General features: G+C 39.0%; 1 protein-coding gene across 5 annotated transcripts in view; it reads right to left on the reverse strand.

Annotated features, from left to right (window-relative positions):
- Positions 1-10113: 10113 nt before the first annotated feature.
- The window catches only part of LOC137285242 (inactive serine/threonine-protein kinase 19-like), a 38279-nt gene continuing 24438 nt past the window's right edge, over positions 10114-23954 (reverse strand). For all 5 annotated transcript variants that reach the window (XM_067817542.1, XM_067817546.1, XM_067817544.1 and 2 more), the window contains exons 6-8: positions 23790-23946; positions 23112-23200; positions 10114-14960 (exon numbers count right to left, since the gene is read on the reverse strand). In XM_067817542.1, coding sequence (XP_067673643.1) covers positions 14918-14960; positions 23112-23200; positions 23790-23946 — 289 coding nt within the window. In that variant the 3' untranslated portion in view covers positions 10114-14917. The remainder of the gene's footprint in view (positions 14961-23111; positions 23201-23789; positions 23947-23954) is intronic.

Genomic DNA, 23954 nt, shown 5'->3' on the forward strand with positions numbered 1-23954 from the left:
CCAACTATGATACAGACAAATACCTGATACATGTCAGAGCATCCGCACACAAGGCCAACTATGATACAGACAAATACCTGATACATGTCAGAGCATCCGCACACAAGGCCAACTATGATACAGACAAATACCTGATACATGTCAGAGCATCCACACACAAGGCCAACTATGATACAGACAAATACCTGATACATGTCAGAGCATCCACACACAAGGCTAACTATGATACAGACAAATACCTGATACATGTCAGAGCATGCACACACACAGCTACCTATGATACAGACAAATACCTGATACATGTCAGAGCATCCACACACAAGGCTAACTATGATACAGACAAATACCTGATACATGTCAGAGCATCCACACACAAGGCTAACTATGATACAGACAAATACCTGATACATGTCAGAGCATCCACACACAAGGCCAACTATGATGCTAAGCACATCAGGAATCTTCATATCGCGTTCAAACTCATACCGAGGTTTATGAATGAAACAAATAGAAAAATGAACCTAATTGTGCATATTTGTATGAGGCTATCGGACGTACATAATGGACATGTTTTGCTCACGCTAACATTACCTAGCATATTCTACATATAAAAATCTCATTTTTTGCTATGTCGTCATGAATATAATGGCACTTGATTAGTAGAATGAGGTACTTCGAACGTTCACCTGAGCTATCGAATTCATTATCTGTTGCCCGGGGCGGGAAGCATGTGAACTAGATATGAGAGGAGATAAATGTTGCGACATCTAGGATGAGTATACAGACCTGACTGCGCCAAATCCGAATACAGCTGACGTTTACATGTTCATCACAACACGTCCAGGCAGACTAAGATTATAATGAATGTTCTACATTACCTCAATAAAACAGCGGTTTTCCTCTCTTCCCTCCGCTACAACAATAAATAATATGGGTTACGCCAACGTATGCAAAGACGTCTCTGGATTTAGTATCACAGTATCAAATCTTTCAGAGGTTTGCTGAGTATTATGTATTGTTACATCATGACACAGATTCTCGTATCTTTGCGAGGATTATTTAGAGATTAATACATTTTTAGATGGCCCCTACTCGAAATATTTCGCAAGACAATAACTCATGGTATTTTATACGTTTGAAAAAATGTTATTGTTGTTTTAATCTTTAATCCTCTCAGAACGAGGGGATCCGTGAAGGTCCCGGGGTAGAATAGGCCTTCAGCAACCCATGCTTGCCATAAAAGGCGACTATACTTGTCGTAAGAGGCGACTAACGGGATCGGGGTGTCAGACTCGCTGACTTGGTTGACACATGTCATCGGTTCCCCATTATTGATCACTGGATTGTCTGGTCTAGACTCGATTATTTACAGACCGTCGTCATATAATTGGAATATTGCTGAGTGGGGCGTAAAACTAAACTCACTCAGTCAGTCACTCACTCACTCAAAACGAGGGCCTGTGCTTCATAACCGCTAACGTAACTAGCAAATTATAAACCTCCAAGTTTTATTCAGTGATAGATGAGGCCTTCTTGAAAAGTCTTGATTGCTAAATAAAATGAAAACAAATAATTGCATTTATTTTTAACCTATTCTCTATTCAACTCAATGATTAGCGTTAGAAAGGTTTTGAAAAAAATGATTGTTTGTCTGGCAATTCTTCTATTTATCTACCAGGTATTGTATCATTGTATACAAGTATAGTTTTACGCCGCTTTTAGCAATATTCCTCCAATGTCACGGTTGGGGATACCAGAACTGTTCCCTTACACACTGTACCCGTTTTGGGCTTCACGCATAAAGGGAAAGCAAACCCGGTTCTCGGCGTGACGAGCGAACGCTTTGACCACTAGACTACCCATCGCCTGTTATTGAAGAGTGATTAGTGTTGTCTGTCAGTGAAACTTACCAATCACACGGGAGGGGAGGTGTTGTCTTCTGCACGATAACAAGCAACGTCATCAGCAACATAAATACGACAGATATCTGTAGAGACTGAGTACTCAGCTGTACGATGCCGACGGCGATGGCGACGGAGACGGTTGCAACACTGCTTCTGCTTCTAGCAGTAGGAGTAGTAGGAACGGTAAGTCGACAACGCCGACGTGTAATCGTGAAAACGCTCGATCATGTTTGCATCATCGTTCACATGAAAACCTGTGAAACCATTTAAGAAGTAGTTGAGTATGTTCAGAGTTGAGTATATTCAGAGTTGCGTATACTCAGAGTTGAGTATATACATCGATCCTCGTGTATGCAAACATTACTGTCAATAGTGTTTAATGCCATTACTTTTATGTTTAGTATATACATATATATTTTACACGAGGATAGATTTGGAAAAATGTGCGTAACATTTAGCTTTTTTTAGAAAATAATAACTTGGGTATTTCCGTGATTACGGTTTTATGTCTACGTTGCAGATGTCCACGGAAGACACCACGTCAGGTAAAACCTGTAACTACATACGTAAAGAAATAGAATATCAAATGACGTGAAAAAAATTACTACATATACTTTTGATACAGGATATAAAATTACTTGTCCATAATTCTATGACAAATATGTCCGAACTCACACACAAATCAGCATGAAGAACTTGAAAATTGATATCTTATCTATAGATATTAGATTAGTGAATGAATGAAGAACTTCCAAACGCCCACGTAACGATAACGCCCCTTTAGCCAATGTTCCATACCATAACTAATCATTTGATAACAGTGGAAATCTCTTGATTTGTTTGAGTGGCATTTTAGAAGTTAGTAGTATAGAGATGACAAAACTATATTGTCACAACAGCGACGTTTCGGTCAAGATTCTTACATCATATGGGGCAATGAGAAGGTACACTGATTTATACACAAGATACGCGTACATGTGATTATGCGATAACAATAACAAAGGGTTTCACCCACGTAGTTGCTGCCACAGTCGCCGCTGATGTCGTAGACCACACCTTAAGGCTGTTGTTTTGTAGAGTGTTTCCTACCGTTTGCCTTAATGATTGGTTTGAGAGGCGTGGCCGTGGAGACGTGTCTGTGTGTCCTTGTTCACTTCTCAATGCCACACCCCTGTTGTGAAAGTAAAGTAGCTGATAGTCCATAAAGACATGTCTCATCCTCTCTTGATGAATGAATTTTTAGTATATGTAGCAACTGACTGGGGATTAGGAGTGAGTGAGTGAGTTTAGTTTTACGCCGCGCTCAGCAATATTCCAGCTATATGGCGGCTGTCTGTAAATAAGCGAGTGCGGTACAGACAATCCATTGATCAACAACATGAGCATCAATCTGCGCAATTGGGAACCTATGACGTGTGTCAATCAAGTCAGCAAGCCTGACCACCCGATCCTGTTAGTCGCCGCTTACGACAAGCATAGTCGCCTTTTTTGGCAAGCATGGGTTGCTAAAGGCCTGTTCTACCCCGGGACCTTTATGGGTCGACTGGAGATTAGGGGATACGTAAGGATGTTTTGTCCTTTCATATTTGTATGTGTAAGATGTAATAAATTCAGGACCAAAACATTTGCTGCATCATTGGGTATGTTGGTTTACCTTTCTTCTTCGCTCATATGAGTGAGTAGGTGAGTGAGTGAATGAATGAATGAAGGAACTGTGATAACTCACAGAACATTTTGAACTGGTTGAAACTAATCGATAATTATCAATAGCCCTTTGCTGACATTAACCAAATGTAAAACAATTACAGGTACGACAGACGACGCGAGATACCAGGCATCTGAAGGTAGGTGTTCTAAGGAATAAGGGTAAATATGTATGCGTTATGATTGTCTGATATAATTATTCTAATAGTGTATGTAATGTATAAGAGGTATATCAATATCTCAGCAAGTGTCATATCACCCTGATGATCTATGCTGCTCAAACCATTCAGAACATTATTTATACCCCGATAAGGTTCGTCAAGATTACGGGTGTCTGAATGATACTCGTTCGGCGCCTGTTCTTCACTTGCCCAGATTATGGTTGGTCAACTTCAAGCTTAGTTTAATCGTACGGTCTACATACGAGTTTTCACCGATTTCTGGCAGACAACCTTTGTGTAGGACCGCACCAGCACACTGAGAAAATCCCTGACGGTCTGGCAGGTGCCTGTAGTGTCGCTGGTGGGTTGCCAGAAAATGAGCCACACATCCGTTGCCGAGGAGAGTGTGGACCACCAGTCGCCGTAATAAAATAACTCTAAATATATTTCTTTCGATTTGTCCACGATGCGTCAACGGGGTCTTTTCAATGTCAATAAACTTAACCGATGTCCACAGATGATCGAGCAGCTCCCCGTCGATTTTCATGGCCAAAGTGGATATATGACCTTGCTTTGGTGCGCTTATCGTAAATTGAAGATCTGCCAACATTGCACTTACACCACCAGTGGCAACTACCCGCCACGAAGATTCCGTTTCTTAACTGTTACTATCGGGTATTACTGAAATCTTCCATATATTTGTAAATAACTTCAAAGGTTTGAAAAAGCAAGTTTTCCGCGTAACATCCAATACCACGTGATCATTTGTGTTTCAGCTTACCGCAGAACGATGCCATCATACCACAGTAAGTATTATTATTTATCAGGCTGACGTGTTTGAAGGACAACCAAAATGTGCATGTTCCACTGTGCACCATCGTCACACTCTTTACTGCATTGATCTCTGGTTTACATTACTCAGATATATGGAGACGCGGATTTAATGTAGGACTGAGTCATACATATTGTACATGTTTCAGGAAGGCGTTTTGATTTACTACCAGCTTCAGTTATTTTCCAGGCAACCAGCATGGCACGTCCGGGAGTTGGCTGGATGCCACGCCAGATCCAACGTGTAGTCTCAGATTCTACTTCTCCTCCGGCATAATCGAATCCCCCAACCACCCCTACAACTACTTCAACAACCTCTACTGTGTCTACGAAGTCTCCCCTTCCGCCATCAGTGAACTGAGTATTGACGATATGAATTTAGAGCAGGGTCAAGACAACCTTACGGTGCGTGCTCACAGTTGAAGTACATCCGAGTCTGGTTATTATTATGACATACATTATGAACATGGCAAGGGGTTTGCAAGGGGTTTGTGTCTTTTACTTGCTACGGTTTCCTTTGAATAAGAGACTGAGTTGTGTAGAGCGCTTGTTCGGTAGTACCCTACTTGAAGAACACCACGATGTGAAATAATCCTTATGCATTACTTACTCAGATCAACAGTAAACATTGTTTTATTCTGAATAGTATCTATCTTGGGATGCATAGTATACGAATGTGTTTCATCACTGAATTCTTGGACGAGACTAGGATGCATTGAATATAAATATGTTTCATCATTGATTTCTTGGAAGACACACAGATGCTTTGAATGTGTTTCAGATTTCGTACGAAAACATGTACGGAGACTTTCAAACGGAGTATTTCACTGGTATCAGTCGTGGCATAATGATCGGCCGGCATTTTGTCATCACCTTTAGGACCGATGAAAGCAATACGGACCGAGGATTCCTACTGTCCTGGAAGAGATATGGTATGGCTCTACCATTGGCAGTGATATTAACATTTTACATTTAAATGAACATAGAAGGTCGTTCTAATAAAGGAAACCGACACTTGTAGTTCACTGATGTTTATCTGCCCTGGGGGTAGATTGGTGACGTCATGAAGGCTTGAGAGGTTACGTTACCAACTTCCCAGTTGTTTGTTGTTCCATTACATATCCAGAAATAGTCTTTGAACATCGTTATAAACGATAGATAAGTCCTTATATGTACAGTACTGTTGTTATCCAACTTCTCGATGCTTATCAAAAGCTTCATCTTCTATTGTTTCATTTTCAAATTGTTAAAACACCAGTAACGACAAAACTGTTTTTTTCTTATTATCCGTACCTAACCTTATCCAGGCATTATTACTCATACCGTGTGATAGTCATGTTGTGTTACAATTTCAGAAATAGCGTTTACTCCTGAATTTGGAACAGCCACGACCTCATATAGCCGTAAGCCATTTGAAACCCTTAGCACCAGACGCTAATAATTAACTATTTTCTTCCGTTTTCCGGTATGCATTAAGGACGGCATCAATGGTCAGTGATACGTACGATAAATGTCTTCATCTCTCATGTATCACCTTTATCGCGTGCCTGCACCGCAGTCCACGTATTGCTAATTTCAGAAAGAAACACTAGTCTCAGGGACGAGCAGCATTTCGTAAAGATGATGCAATACAACTTTGCTGATTGTATGTACTTGGTTTATTTGATAGTCCCTTGCTTTAGTTGATCTTGTCTTATATTGTTACCTGTAAGGTATACTGTGCTCACTATGAGGTATACTGTACTTATTGTCTCTCCAGCTTCCCCAGCCAAAGTAATGGTCACGTGCGACTCCATGATTTTCAAAGTGATTCTTCCACGTGTCATCATTCAACAAGAGTTTCCGGGGACATCTGAATACGACCTGACCCTGAATGACCCCTCCTGTAGGGGAAAGGTCTTCCTTGACGTTGTCATTTTTCATTCAAGTGCCCTTGGGTGTGGTATGACAAGGGAGGTAACTAATCTATGCTTATCGTTGTGTTTTAAAAAGAATTACATCACAAACGTCTTAAAGTGGATGCAAGCAATCAATAGTTGTCTTAAGTAGCATCTTAATGCATCAGACGTTGGTTAGGCTTGAAAACCAGGTTATCGTACTGTTACTTTGTGCATCCTTACACCAAACCATAATTGTATCGCTTTAAGGAGGACACTTCATTCCGACTAACCAGTGATATCCTGTACACAGTATATACATGAAAGAAATGTCATAAGTGTACATATTCGTAAAGATAAAGAAATGTCGTTAAAGGGGGATATTTGGCAATGATATGCGAGACGCTCGGTGACAAATTGTAATTCACTCACTCAGTGCGAGAGGGAACAGAGTTAATTCAAACATGTTAATGCCCATTTTGAAGGAAACTGGATCTGAAATAGTATACAGGAACAGGATCTTCACCCATACTTCAGGAGGAGGCAATCCTGGTGTGACTGACTCAGATGCCATCATCCGGTTCAACTCAAACGATATTCTGCTGGAATGTCACCTGATCAGGGACGTGCCCGTTATGACAGACTTCAGGCCCCAGAACCATGAGCTTGTTGCAACAGGTTCGGGAACCTTTTCCGCGTTTATGGACTTCTACCAGGATCCGGGCATGAATTACAGAATCAACTATCCGGTGTACATAAGCCTGAATCAGGATGTATACGTGGACGTCGGGTTGGAGTCGGATGATCCTGAGCTCATGATATCGCTCCAGGATTGCGTGGCTAAACCATCCGCCAATCCTTATGATAAACACCAGTACTACCTCATCAGAGATGGGTAAGAGCTAGTATAAACAATGTTGACATTAATCACAAGTTCCGCAATTACTCCCTGCATTTATAGTTATCGTACACTTACGAAGCAATCGGGAACGTATGCAAGAAATCATTTATGACAACAGTTACTGAACAACCACATCCAAAGATCCGTACTGGGTTTGTTTATACTGCGATTTAAAAGCGCATAGAGTAATTTTTGTTGAAAGGCGTATGTTGCTAGGGTGATTCAATTTCTTTCTTTCACATGCCGTGTTATGTCCTGCCTTGGAAGACGGTCGATGTCATCACAATTGTAATCAAAACTCATAAACACACGCTCATCATTTAGTAGGGTTTTCTTCTGAATGCAGAAAAGGGTTCTGTCAGTTTTGTTTAAATGTATAATCAACACAATATTATTCCATACGTTTCCTGTCCAGATATCCTGTTGACCAGACTGTGTCTTTCGAAGACTCTCCCCAGCACCACGTTCACTTCCGATTCCGAACATTTGACTTTCTGCGCAACAATCGAAAAGTATACATCTTCTGCTACGTCCGTGTGTGTAACGACAAAGACTACGACTTCCGATGTCGTCGGGGCCATCGCAGAGTTCGCGATGTGTCCGGCGACGAAGGTCATGACCTTCGAGTGTTCCAAGGACCACTAACACTAAAAGCTGGAAGGGATGCAGGTTGGTATTTACCATCGAGATTGCACTTGTTTTAATTGCAAAATTGTATAGAAAGGCAGTGAACACCGATTACCGTATTCTCCATTTCAGATTTCCAAGTTGCAGAAAGAACCAGTGGTGACGATTCCATCGCCAAAGAAACTTTTCCAGCAACTGTTATTGCAATTGCTGCAGTCGTCATGGTGATGGCTGTTGTTGTCATGGTGATTCGAGGGAAGAAGAGAGAATCCCACACACCTGGCGGTGATCTGTATTCGCTCTGACCATTTTATGACAATACAGTATAAATCAACTCATATGGTTGGCACGTTATGCTATAAATTTAGCAGTGTAGATTTTGTCTCGTACACATAAACGTTTTCTGTTGATTAGTGTTTATATAACCATTTTCAAAACTAACGAGATTGTAATCTTTAGTCCTGAATACAAATAAACATTAGATACCGAACGTCTGTTCACATTTATATATTTATGAAAAGCTAAGTTATATTGCCGCATGAAATAATTTGTCCGTTAAACCTTGTTCATGCTGCCATGTCTGAACATAACAATCTACTGAATACAGATGTGTAATAATAAATGTCCCAAGCCAAATATTGGTGAATACTAAGGCTGTCACGATACACTCTAATATTCGGTGAATCGAACCGTAGACCTTCATGAATGCAATTCGTTATTCGTGGTCACCGGAAGCGAATATGAATGAATATTTATAATTTTTTATCTGAGCATGTTTTACTTGGGCCTTCATTGAGATATGCAAGGAAGGAGTATGTACTAGCATTGCAGTTGTGCATTTCATGCTAGGTTCCAGTCTCTGCACATGGTACTGTGGACTAACTATTAGTCTATTACATACCAAATTTGAGTGTCATGCCAGATCACTAGTTCTGACTACGGCAAATTAACAGTCAACATGGGGGTTCCATATTGTGCACCACTCACTTAACTACAATATTACATTCATGAATAATTATTCGTATTCGTTACCCTATGTTCGTGATACATATCATATTCAGTGCATAGTGTATTCATTGCAGCTCTAGTGAATACATGGGTTACTGCAAGCATTGTGACGAGATATATGCGAAGATCAGTGAGTGAATGAGCGAGTGAGTTCAGTCTTCACGCCGCTTTCGGCAATATTCCAGCAAAAGCACGGCGGTGGAGACCAGAGATGATACACACTGCGCCCATTGTATGTGAAGGTAAAGTGGAAAACTGACAGAAGCAAATACACTGTTGTTTTTCTCCCTGGCCGATGTCAAATATATAACACATATATTTTAGTGATTGCCTGGTAAAGACTATCTAGAAGTTCCGTCTAAATGGCATTGCTGAATATTTTATTTTAAAGGTACACACCTTAAGGTCATGCTAGATGAAACGATCTGATATTCCTTTGCTAAAGTCGTTCTTGTCTTCGTGTTGTACTTAAACCTTCATTCTGCCAGTACTTCTATTTTCTAAAGTTAAAGGGTCATCCTTCCTTTACCAGCCTGTTCTGTAATACGATTTGCTTCACTAGTTGTGTGTGTGAACATACCTATAAGACACAATGTACAACCATCAACAAACAAATGCCCTGTAACACAATTCTTGCTCTTGATGGTCAGAAGGTACAAATCAATCTTTGTCGTAAGTGAGGTAGTTGAGTTCCAGCTATATGGAGGCGGTCTGTAAATAATCCAGTCATCAACAAGATGAGCGTCGATCTGCGCAATTACGAACCGATGACATGTGTCAACCACGTCAGCGAGCCGGACCACCCGATACGGTTACTCGCCTTTTATGGCAAGCATAGGTTGCTGAAGGCCTATTGTACCCCGGACCTTCACGGGCCATCAATCTTTGTAACATGATACTTGGTATTTCTGATGCAGTTTACCATCCTTCTAGAGAATGAATAAATGTTACGTTGAAGTATCTGCAATTTTGCCCACCATATGTCCAAAACAAGTAGTAATAATGTGGAGACCGTGGTGTAATGCTGCTATACTTGTCTGTGCTTCACACACTATCAGGGGACAGATCAATCACTCACAAATAAGCAAAAAGACATGAGATGACAAATATATTATTTTATCTTGACAAAAAACTTGCTGCACAAAGTGCACTGGACTGTTGACGTGGAGATTCTTGGTCTATGGAGACAACCATATTCAATCATCAGGACAGTACATGAAGGCAAGAGGTTATCAACACTGGTACAATAAGGCTCAACTGGATGACTATGTACACTAGTACACTACTGACAAAATATTAGTAGTATAGGCTCTTTGACAGCTTGTAGTTATTATAACGGATTTCTTTCTGAATGACAACTATGAAATGCATGTAGTTCCAATGCAGTGTATTCCAATTTTCTCAACTGCTTGCAATGATGTGCTGAATTCTATGAAATTGATAGTTTGCATCCGTGCTCTCTAAGTTAACACTTTAACCACTAAGATATGCACTTCATCTGAATAACTCAAAGAAAACTCAATTATGTTTGCACAATCTTATTTTATCTGGAAAAGTTTGGATCAACAGAGAGTACTGCAGGTATAGACTATGTTCTGGAAACCTCTAGCATGAGAGACAACTGAGGCATATATGAGAAACTGACTAAAAATTAGCTGACCCTCATATACCAAGGGGGATCATTCAGCACAACAAATTCAAGCATTTAACAATCTTCCACTGTACTAGAATGTGTATTTTGGATATACATTATTCCATTCCAATAAAAGGCCACTGGAAAATGGGAATTCACTGCATTTGTATTGCTTTTGATTTCGTAAAACCAGGGAATATATATTTGTCAATGTCCTCTCAGACATGCACATAAATAATACTTGCAATTCATCATTTGTGTAATAAGTCTATATACAGCATACTGACACAGAGGTAGCACTGCAGTAGTACTGAAGTAACCTGAAGCAGATCCATCTGTACACAACATCAGACACTGGACTTAGGAGCATGAATGTCATTTTGACATCGTGAAACACTTTCATCATTTTCATAAATTCCTAGTGACATATTCTTGTCCTGTTAAGCATACTTTATGCCAGGACTGTTGATATTATTTTGATCAACTTGACAACTTGCTGGATTGGACAGATGCTGGTTTCGACAGCTTCCACTGTATACTATCATTTTACACAAATTTAACATAGATCTAAATTCCATATGAAACTGTTTGGGGAAACACAGACACCACCATATAAACCTATCTGTTTACCACACAGTATTACATATATGAGGAACATTTCCAAACATGTATCCACCAACAAAATATACAAATTTGGGAACGTAGATTCTGGATTCATACTTGACAAGTAATATAATAATGCCATAATTATCACATGCTTCAAAAAAAGAGACGTGTATGGGGAAAATTTTACATACACCTCAACTGAAGGCCCAATAATTTCTTGGAAATAGATAAGAGGAAATGTCATAACCAGCTTAAAGAAATGAACATTTAAGAAACATACCCTCTAATATTCAAGTGTAAAGAAAACTAAAGCATTGTTCATTCAACCCTGTCAGACAGGAGTTGAGTGAGTTGGATTTTTTACTGTTTTGAACAGCATTCATTCCACTTATATCATTGTGTGGGCAGCCCAAACAGACACAGGCCTAAAACGCTTACCAGCACTGGTACAATGCTGACAGACCATGAAACACTAACCTAACTCAATAATCTTGAGGAATCTGGATACAATTCAAATGATAATCGGTTTCTGGGATACCCAGGGAACATAACACTGTACAGTTAACTATGAATGGGCAACCAAAACCCCAAACACAGGAGGTGAATCCTTTCAGAAGCAGCCGGGTCAAATGTGAAGGTGTGGTGTTTCCACCTGAGGAAAAGCCATTTGTAGAACTGTAAATTTGTAAATCACTGCACATTTTGATAAAAAAGGACTAACTTTGACACATGAAGATAAAAGTACTCCTGGGCCACCTTTACAATTTTCATCACTAAAGAACTAATATTAGCTGTAAATGCTTTCAAAGACAATACTTTCACCATCATATGAACAAAATTATATATTGAACAATTGCTATGTCTAGACACTATAGAATATGAAAAGAGCAGGAAGGTCACTGGAACATAAAATGTTCACATTCTGATTTAAATTTACATCATATTTTTTTCTCTAAATGTTCTCATAATACCGAGAACTGACATGATTACTGGTACGGTAATATAAGTTCTACTTGCCTTTGTTATGCCACTATGAGTCAAAGCTAAAAGTTCTTGAAAATAGGAATGTGTTGGGCAAAGTTGCATTAAGGTGGCATTAACTGTTTCAAGGGACAAGACAATATTTTGTGTTTGCATAAATGAATGATACATAAAGAACAGAACTAAGTACACATCTCTACAACATCCAATTTCGATGGTCAGCAAATCTATAAACAGAACAAATGAATGTTGTCCATGTATGTTGTCCAAAAAGCATTTCAGTTAATTTATCCTAAACACCTTCATGATCCTCAATGCAACATCTAGATTCAATGCTCTGTAAACACTTAACACAAGACTCAGTAAAACAAAAACACACGTGATCCACCAGACCAATATGAAGCTGTGGCCTTGTCATCATGCGAGCAAGAAACAATTTTTTCAAGATCTCCCTATACCAATGATTAGAGACCCTACATGTCAGTCACCAGTAACTAAATAATAAATACTCTTTCACTGAGTTTGCTCTGATCATCTTATCAATGTGCAGCTGCAGCAAGATTTAAGTGCTTCACAGCTAGCAACCTGTGTGTTTGTAAATATACCTAACAGCAAACAAATGCAAGTTTTGAAAAAATGAAATCTCATAACAGAAGTTCATGTTTGTCTACCATTTAAAAACTTGGCAAAAACAGAGTTGAATTTCTTTTGCTGTTCAGTAAACTAAATTAATATGACATTAAGTATTTTTGTAGCATTACTGTCAGCCTATATTTCTTCTAAGAGAACAATGAAACTGCTCTAAAACAAAGTTCAGTTTGTACATTTGGCAGAGAAGTAAAGAAAACTGTTTTCAAAGTTCTAGCCTCTGATTCTTCCTCTTACAACACAGACATCAACCATAATTTACAGTCAGTCGATGTATTATACATCATAGCATTCACTCTGATTTGTTTAAAAATTATCACACATAACATAACATAACATAACAAGTTTGGCTAATATTCAAAGGGAAGCAACTGCTGTATCTATGATATTCAACTTCAAGCTGACTTTCCATGCATTTCAACAAACATTCCGTCCTATACAGGTAACCAATACACAAAAAACAGAGGTAAGATTTTCCTTAAGCTTTTCAACTGACTGTAAAGTTATATCAGTATAATATTAGCATCAAATGTCTGAAATGAAGAAACATGTCACCTTGCACATTACATTAACTAGTTTGTAGAGACAGAATCATTCCAAAACATCTTGCTGGGTCATACCAACTAGTTTTCCTGTTTGTACCCTAACCTTGAGTGAGATGAAAAGCAATCAATAAAGGGAAGACTGAAATACAAACTCTTCAAGTGTATTGGCCTATTGTATTGGCTTAGCAATAACTACCACCTATCCTTGCAGTTAAGTTAGTGAAAACATATACCATTTTATGTAACAAAAATGATACAGTAACAATTGTAATCACTGTTGGAGACAGGATGCATGTATATACAAACAAGTGGGAAAAGAAGATAAGTTTTTCCCTTGTGTCTACCTGCTTCTTTGCCACTACAGAATCTAGCTTTGCAGGATTTCAGTACAAGAGCAGGTAACTTGAACCACACCTGAGTGGCCTAGTGTCTGAAAGAAGAACCATGTCATGTTTAGCACTACAAGGATAACTTGGGTTGGGACAGACATTGTTTGAGGCTATGAGGCATGAGATATTAACCTATTCTTAGAGTAAGACTAAAATAAAACTTCAAGACTTGCATAAACTGTTGTTGATAACAGTTTTGAAACTGCAATTAATTCCTAAATGTACTATGTTAATTTGATGTTTCATTGGTGCATTTCAAACAAGATCTTTTGATGTTTGGTCTACTGTGAAGTTAAGAAACTGCACAAGCTATCCAAGATATGGAATCTGCAGACACATTTTCATTCACTGGAGTCCATACCATCAACATTAACACAGATGTGTGGGTGTCACAATTCTCACTGATGTATTGTCATGTCAATCCTGATGTTACAATAGAGAGAACTGGCTCAAACACTCATTTTAAAATACAGACTTTCACACATCAATTTTTACGAATTACACAGTATACACTTGGGCTATTGATAAGAAATGCCTGTCAAGTAACAAACTGCAGAATCAAACTGAGTACATCATTGAGAACAAACCTGAACACCCAGCTGTCCAACCGCTATGTGACCGACAGTGGTAACCCCCTTGCTGGACAAACCACATGGAGAGATGCATGGAAAAATGCCCCAAGTTAAGTACTGTGACTCATTATGACATAAGTATCGTCATAGTAATTGACAGTTGAGGGCAGTGTATCCTGATACCCCTATTGAAAAGCACCACTTGATACATGTTTCTCAGTATTTCTCGCCACAGTAATAAATACAAACAGTTAAGAATAGTTAGTATTCAACATATGACAAATAAAAACAGTTGAACTAACATACCCTTTCTCTGCCTGTCATTGTTCTACCAGTATCAAGATATATAGGAGGGAACACTTGACTAGAACAGAACTAAATGCACATATTAACAATCCAAATTAAAATATTGACATTACAGAGAAAGTCAGCAAAAACTGTACACCTAGCACTCCTTTGTTCATCATCATCATCATCATCATCATCATCATCATCATCAATTTCAGGTCTACACACTCTCTTTTGCAGATTCAGTCTTTCAGTCGCAGCAAGTTCCCTGATGTAGTCTGTACACTGAAAACAGAAGCAGGCATGAAAGTACAACATACATGCATTAACTTGGCAATGTGTCCTGCTGCTTTTAGTATGTAATAACTGGAGCAACAGCAGTTCTCCAGGAGGAATGTTATGACACTTTGTGACATCTGTCATTTAATGATTTGTTACAATAATACTGGTTAAGTGAGAAGATGACAAGAAACAGTTCCATGCTATGGTAGCTCACCTAGAAATGTATACAATCAATGGTAGAGAAAAAAAACAAGCACCAAACATACATTGCTGTTGGCATTAATGATCACTGATTTTTAACAAAATTCCAATACTATATGCATCCCAATACCACTTAACAACCATTAAAATTGTGAAATAGTTTGTCCTTTTTTCCAAAGTAAAATGATATTTGCCAGATTTTAGCTATTACCATCTGGCAGTTTCTGACTAAAGATTGTTAATATAAAATATTCATTTTTACATAATTTTACACCCTAGACAAAACAAAGTAAACATTTCATAACCTTGAAATTAATAAAACTAGATTTGAAGAAAACAAACAAACAAACACTGTTAGATCTAACAATGCTTTGACTCTCACAATTATTGTAATACCAAAGTTCATCAAATTTTATAGAAAAAGACTGAGTAACTGTCACATCAACATTTTCAGTTTGACTTCTGTGGTAGCCTTATTGAAAAATTAATTGGGACCCGTTGCACATCTTCAGGCAGTCTCATGGTAAAATTTAGTAAACAAATAATATTTCACTGTCGATGAGGAAATTCTTGATGGATTTTCTTTTCACAAAGGAACTGGTTTAAGAGCATTAGTGACTTTCAATATCTATATCCCATTTCATTTATCATATCCACTGCCTATGAATCAGAAAAGAGGTATGCATATGATGTTTAGAAAATATTGCATATGTCTTCATGAACACAAAGTTCTAAATCTAAAGTCAAGTGAGTCAACATTTACAATGAAGATACAGACAGAGAATCACCAAATCTGTCAGTTGACCAGCCCTGTTTGTCAGTCTCTCTGTAATTCCATAAGCTAGACACGAGAACTGCAGAGAATCCAGCATGTCTGAGTGGGGTAGTAGGGAGGGCTTGACATTGTGAGTCAGGATAGGTATAAAATACCATTTTTATTCAGAAAATTACATATTTTTCCTTATCGTGACTCATGCTTATCTGATTACAGAATCCAACAGAATGAGCAGTCAGACAATGATGTATTTTGTTCGCTGCCATATAAATATGTCCAGTACTTCCCCTCCTTCAGGAACTGCAATGGCGTTAATTCGGCTGTGTTCTTCTAACATTCATCCATGACACGGGACGGGTCACATCCAGTTAAACTTCTCTTCTTGTGAAGCACTCGCTGACTGGAATGTGATGATATATAGATCAGCTAGCATCCTGCTAGTGTCTAATACAACTGTATGTCAAGATTCCTAGCATGACAAGTTGTGATCCATCACATGTACAAATCAAAGGTGATCTTCAATGATGCAAGAGGTCAAGATTGTTGGTAAAAACACACCACTACCAAGAAACTCTCAACAAGTCTAGTCTTGTCGCACATACGATCGAACGATGGAGTTCTGTTGGTCCGGCCATGCACCTCTTGGTAGGCCTGAGGCACACCAAGGTACATTTGTAGTTCTTAGGGCGTCCTGACCCGTCTTAACAATAACTGTAAAACAAGACCGAACGGGATAGAATATGTAATGATTACATGAATTACAATGCTCGTTTGACCAAACAGTTGTCAGTATGTCTACCTCATCTGTGCCCCATCCCCAGACAGTTGGTATTACGTATAGACTGGGAAGAAATGCGCCTTCGCCCCATGTGAACGTTTTCAAGCAGTTCAAACCTGTCCTTAGTCAGCTTATAAATGTTCTGAATTTGACCTACCACGTTCTTAGTATGCACTATCCCATCCTAACTCTTTCGTAACTCGACCAGCTCATATTCAGACACCTCTTCCCATTTGCACTACATTCTCACTCTAATTGTAGCATGTGCTGTGGTAATAGACATATCCTGATTTGATTTCTGTTAGTACCCAACCCATTGTTATTTCCGTTATCAGTTTCAAGATGGAAATATCGACATCATCATGCCTACAAAGAAAAATGAGGGTGGACCAAGAAAGACATCTTATTTAATGATGGGGTGATGCATTCAACATTTTCATAATGATTCTCAAGAAAGTGTAGAGGGGCACATGATCATCATGTTTCATCAGTTGATGAAAAGTTCTATTGGACCCTCAGGTTAAAGCCAGTTTCTTACCCAACAAGATCTTGTTCGTTTCCCTCTTTCTTGCTCTACCAACCCATTGTGCTCTTGTTCTGCTTCCAATAAAAATTGCAGGAAATAAGCACTCAGCATGGTGACAGCTGCAAATTTGTTCATGTTTCACAGGCAGAAATCCTTGTCCCAAATGGAGAACAAGTTAAAAATGCATGTCTGTATATTCTACCGTGTCATATTGCAATGCGCACAGTGCTGACATAGTTAGATCTGTGTGAGACCTACATAAACGTACTAATGAGTTGAACTTGATGAGAATCCATTGCGATCTTTTAGAACTGAACAGAAATGTACTACAAATTTCTTAAGAACAATTCATTTGGTTTTGACAATATTTGCCAGGAATACCCAACATAATGCAGTCGAGCTTCGTCTGTTTGTGAATGGAGTGGACCTGCCCAACTACATTATGTCTGCACACATCTCCATTAAGACTGAAGTATGACGATTCCGTTTGTCATATGGCAATCTCATTAAAGAGATCCCATTTTAGAACATGTAGAACGTTGGCCATTGGGAATTGTCTATTTATAATTGAAGCTTATAATTGAAACTCATCAACAAACATTCACACAATTAGGTGACAATCAGGTTGTTATCAGTCATTACATCTTGTGGACAGTTTGTAAGTTCCATGTATGTACCAAACAATCCTGTGATGCCTGTAGATGAGACAAGACATTGAATGAAAAGACCCCACCAACATCCAACAGTCTAAAATATCGCATTGAGCAAGCAAACTACCAAGTGTATGTTTGGAAACAGTATATGTACCATATTCCTTCACCAGCTGACCATGGTTGGAGCGTTTGTGATGGTCGGCTTATCCCTTTTCTGGTGTTCTGATGTCAAGAGATTCTGCTCCCCAAGGATTGGTTGAACTGACATCAAGTAAATGAAATAAAGTCAGTATGCCAGCAGAGAGATCTATGTCACTGCAGACAGACCGATCTATTGTGCACTGAGACATGTCTTTTTGTATGTCAGGTGATTGTTGCCTGAACAGCTTTGACTTGTAGATGATTCCAATTCTGACATGATAAAACATATGATGTGAAAGAAAGTGCAGAGTAGCATTAATTGTAAGCTTCTGAATGTACCAAAAGTGATTAAGAGATATCGTCCAGATCACTTTGAATAGCTACAATAAGAGCTTAGAAGCAGTTATTGACCATGAAGCATAGTTTTCTATGGATACACTTTGGATAATGTTATTTCATCAAATATTTCAGGAATGTGAAGCTTTTATTAACCATACCATTGAAATTTAGATTTTTTTTAGACTGTGTTAAACACGTGAAAGCAAATGAATTCTTTGTTTCATATATCAGTACAAATTTAGTAGTGAAACTACAATGGCGGCCATTGCAGTGAACCCCTTCGGCTGTAGGTCTCAATGCGCATCCATTTATCACTGTACAAGGACCGATAAGATCTATGTAGAGGTAAGGTGACAGCCTTCGGCGCTCTAACGGAATATCCTCAATGTATCAAACAGGCTTTGATATGATCCATACGTATGGTTGGAATGATGTCCGAATGCCTGCTTGGTGTGCAGTTGGACAAGTAGGTTCTTCCACTGTGGGAGTCTCAGTGATGGTTCTCTCCCTGGCCAGTAGGCATGATGTAAGTCAGTTGCGGCATCGTCGTCTATTTTATCTTACCTATGTCCTTCGTTAGTACGACTGGAGGCGGGAACATTCCTTCCCATGAGATGCTAAGTGTAAGTGTTGGTATCTGTTGAACCTGGTGGCAAATAGGTCTATTTGCGATGATCTGAATGTCTGACTGATGAGTTGAAACGCCTGCTGCTACATCCACTCTGTTGGAGATGGTTGTAAAGAATGTAATATAACGTCTCCCATGATGTTGTATGCACCTGGGATGTGGCATGCCTCTATGTAGAGATTCAAGTTATCGATGTTGAAGAGTTGAAAGATTAACTGTAGCAGCCTGTCAGATCATGTTGACCAATGATTATGTATGTAGAACGTTACTGTGGAGTTGTCAGTGGACCATCAGTAGCCTTATCCTCAATGCAAAATGACCATAGTCATTCTGTGTTGATTACAACTTTCATCTCCAGGTGGTTGAGATGCAGAGTGAATTTGTTGCTTCCCTAAATTCCTGCTGCTACCTTGTTGTCCAGGCGGGAACCCCAACCTTGTAGTGATGCATCTACGTAGAGATGACCATTGCAGTTCAGCTCTGTCAAATATGTCTCTGCAACATTGTAATGGGCATAGTTGTAGTCTTTCCTTTTGAGCCAAATGCTGAAGCGAGTAGACCGAGAAGACACTGCCACTGTCGTAGTGGCAATGGAGAGAGTAGAACTTGCGGTATCATGGCATGAATCTTGTCTCAATACTTTTTGATTGTGAAAATTTTCCTTTTTGTACATCCTGGAATGCAAAACTTGCGTCAGATTGGTACTGAAATCATTTTGTCTTCTGATTGTTAACAATGTAAGTTGTGGCTGTAGATTCGCAGAGGCATACACCGTGTTGAGTGCAGACGTTGTTGCTGTCTGCATTGTAAGTAGACGCTCTGAAGGATGCAGTGTCCTTATTTATGCCGTAGATGAAGGTCTAGTAGATGCTGCATGCTGTGCTGATTCCCTGAATCAGGTAGTAAGAGTCAAGATTCGTCGTAGATGTCTTGTTTGTTGGGAAGGACAATATCATCGCTGAAGGACTACATAGAAGAGCTGGTCTGTTGTTTCAGCAATGATCTAGTAGTATCTAGTAGTTGAAGTCTAGTCTTGGAGGATGTAGATGACTTCAACTCTATGGCTGAGATAACATCGATTCTGACGACGACCTCGTCTGGGAATAGGACCCAGTCACCATATCATCTCGACGAAATCCCCAGAGTATGTCTGGCGATTCACTATAAACCTGAATATCAGCAGTAGTTAGCACATGGTAACAAGAAACAAAAAGAATGGATTTACCAGACATGACTTGAGAGAGACTAAGTAAAAATCTTTAGCACGTATTTGAATAGTAAACAAAAACAAAATTCTTGCCAAGTGTACAGTGAAAACTGGAAGAACAAATAACCACGCAAGTATGACATAATAATAATATATAATAATAATAAATAATAATAATAAATAATAATAATAATAATAATGCGCATTTATAATGCGCCTTTTCCACGCCCTTAGGTATGCTCTAAGCGCTACAGAATTGAATAAAAATACGTACAAAGATGAAGATGAGTGAAATTATGTGAAGTATGATGAGAAAAGGTGGGTTTTCAGTTTTGCTTTCAAACTATCAAAACTGTCAGAGGACTGGTGCTGTGTAGGAGAAACTGCGGTGTCCGAAAGATTTCAGTTTGTAGGAGGGTATCACAAGAAGATTCTGAGAGTTGGAATGGAGACTGTGGGCTGGTACAGATGGGTGAAGCAGATCAGAGAGGTAGGAATGGGCCAAGCCATGAAGACATTTTGTACGTCAAACAGAGCATCTTGAAATCGATTCTTGTCTTGGCTGGAAGCCAATGGAGTTCTTTAAGGACAGGAGTGATGTGGGCATGTTTGGAAGTTCTACTGAAAATGCGAGCAGAGGTGTTTTGAATCCTCGGCAGTTTATCAATCAGATTGGAGTTGATGCTAGAAAGATCACTATTACAATAGTTGAGCCTGGATGTTACTAGAGCTCGAACAAGGGCTTGAGTTGCTGCAGAAGTCAACTACTGGCGAATGTTGCTAAACGCCAAATTCCTCACCACATTTCATGGACAGATATCCATATCTCCAACTTTGAGGGTGACAGCATCCACCTTGCTTAGTTGTTGTCTTGTGCCCAAAAGGAGAGCTTCGGTTCTTGTGTCATTCAGCTTGAGCTTATTTGTAGTCATCCACGACTTTATGTCTAGTGTACAGTCAGCGATGTGTTGAAGAGACTCATTCAGCTTTGATGGGTGAAACGATTCCAGAATCTGAGTGTCGTCAGCATAAGCATGGTGAGACATATCCTGATCACTGACAATGTTTCCAACATGCCCTGTGTACTGCACAAACAGAACTGAACCAAGATGTTCTTTGTAACAGGAGTGAACTGCTTTCTCAATGATTTTGGATATGAAAGACAAGTTTGAGACAGGCTGAAATGTTTTTCAGGTCTTGAGGATCTAGGCCAGACTTTTTCAATAGTGGTCTGACCACCGCCCCCTCGAAATTGTTTAGGAACACACCATTCTGAAGACTTGTATTGACGATCTTACTGATGGGTGAAATCACCAGGTCCAAGTGCTTTATCAGAAGTTTGGTTGGAATGGGATCAGAGACACAGGAAGTGGGTTTTGACGAACGAATGAGTTGTTCAATATCCATGGGACTAAATGTTCTGAAATGTGACAGGGGGGTTACCTGTAAACATTGGTTCACTGACAGGGGGTTACCTGTACACATTGGTTCACTGAAATCACCATCACAGGCAAGGCCGTGACGACTAAATGTTCTGAAATGTGACAGGGGGGTTACCTGTAAACATTGGTTCACTGAAATCACCATCACAGGCAAGGCCGTGACGACTAAATGTTCTGAAATGTGACAGGTGGTTACTTGTAAACATTGGTTCACTGAAATCACCATCACAGGCAAGGCCGTGACGAATTTTCTCAATTAATACACGACACAGGACAGGCGCAGAGAGCCATAACCTACACCAGGAGCATGATTTCATTAGTGAAAATTTAATCTCACACCATGAAATATATGTTCAACAACATAAAAAATATGTAAATTTATCCACAATTTCATATCATAATGATAATTTATACAAACAAAGGCTGTACATAGCTAAATTTTGTGTAAAGGACCGAAATATAAAAGGATATTAACGCTGTATAGAGACTCAATTTGAGTCCAACAGTCTTGTCAGGCAATTGAGGAGAGAGTGACAAACAGGGCAGGTCATGTGACCGATGAGGTGGGAAACAGAGAGGCTTCCTGTGTGTGAGTGTGATTGTACATCTACTTCAAAAGAAGGGAACTTTAAGATATTCATTCCACTATCTTCACATACAGGGAGGAGATAAACAAATAAGCATGAGTCAGGATAAGGACAAAATTAATGCATTACAAATGTAAATCACATAATGATCGGACAACAGCATTAACAAAATAACACTAATCCACTGGACAAAAAATAAATTGGCTGTTAAAACATCTGGCCCTCACGCACAACATACAGCTCAGCAGCTGCATCATAGGCACGAGTATTGTTAATGATCTTGACAGTATACACTAATTTTGTGATTTATGAAAATTGTGTGAAAACTTGGTTGTCCTGTGTGACAAGTTAACATGGCAATCATTAGAAACTGCTTGAAATTGCTTGAGGGATACATTTATCAGTATTGTACTTATAAAGGAATGATTTAAACAAGATGGTTGAAAAAATAGAAAATGCAATATGTCAAAACCGTTTGTTTAAAAGTAATTACTTGAGAATATTTTGAAGCCTTATGTGGGTAAGGGGAGCTAACTCTAGCGTCGAGATTCTCACTTGACATCATTAGAGGACCTGTACTTCACCTGTGAGGGTGACCACTGGTGCAGTGATGTGAACATTATCACAACTGTTTTGACTGCTGTAATCAATGTTTTCATATTACACTACCCTTGAATTTGCACTGCCATTGTAATGCATTTGTAGTGATTTGAAATAATTTCTAAACTAAGTCATTTTAGAATGAAATTGTTAATTATATAACATTTCTTTGTGGTCTACTGGTTTCACATCAAGTTCTCTTATGGTTTGATTTCCAGTCTACTCATAGTTTCACCTTGGACATGAAATTGCAACACAATGACAAGCCTTCCCATACCTCTCGACCAGGTCAGATCCGATGACATCATGTATGTGATACAAGATCCCAAGCCGAGCCAGCTTCGGCCACTTCCTCTGTTCAAGATCCTTAAAATCAAAACAAACCAAAGCACAATTCCCTCATCAATATGAACACACTATAAATACACCAGGATCATGGTCTGGGTAAAAAAAACCCCAAAAGCAACAAAAATGGGAAAACCTCAACTTTTTTCTATGGCTACCGTGACCATACTAACCTTATCTTTCCTGGATTAAATTAACCTTCAACAAGGGTTATTCAGTCTTTTAGCATCCCTTTGATTTGATGTATGTAATGTTCAATGGGGTAATTCATGAAGATTTAAGTGTGTAAATAAACTCAGATAAAAAACAATTTAGTATAAATTTTAAACTTGTTTCTGTACAAGAACCTTACAAACCACCATTTTTTTCAAATCATAATCATCATAAAACAGTTACATAATCATCTTTATGCACTCCTTATAGTATAATAATGGTCAAAGTTAATACTTCACATTTAGCAATATTCCAGCAATATCACAGCAAGAGGCACCAGAAATGTACCCCTCTAACTCAGGTCTTCACAGAATTTTGGAACCGCTGACATCTTTATGCGAAAGAAATAACAACAGTAATTAACTATCAAGGGTGACTGAGAAAATAATGTTCACACCTGTTGGAGTATTTCTCTGTATTTGCATTTGCGTATCATTGTCAACAGAGCCTTCCTTCCCCTCATGAAGTTCTTCATGAACACACCAGCATTGGGAATGGACAACCACCAACTGCCAACATCTCGAACTGTCAACACTGAGGACTTGACAAGCTGCCTGGTGGA

This window comes from Haliotis asinina, chromosome 5, assembly GCF_037392515.1.
Source record: "Haliotis asinina isolate JCU_RB_2024 chromosome 5, JCU_Hal_asi_v2, whole genome shotgun sequence".
Classification (NCBI taxonomy): Eukaryota; Metazoa; Mollusca; class Gastropoda; order Lepetellida; family Haliotidae; genus Haliotis; species Haliotis asinina.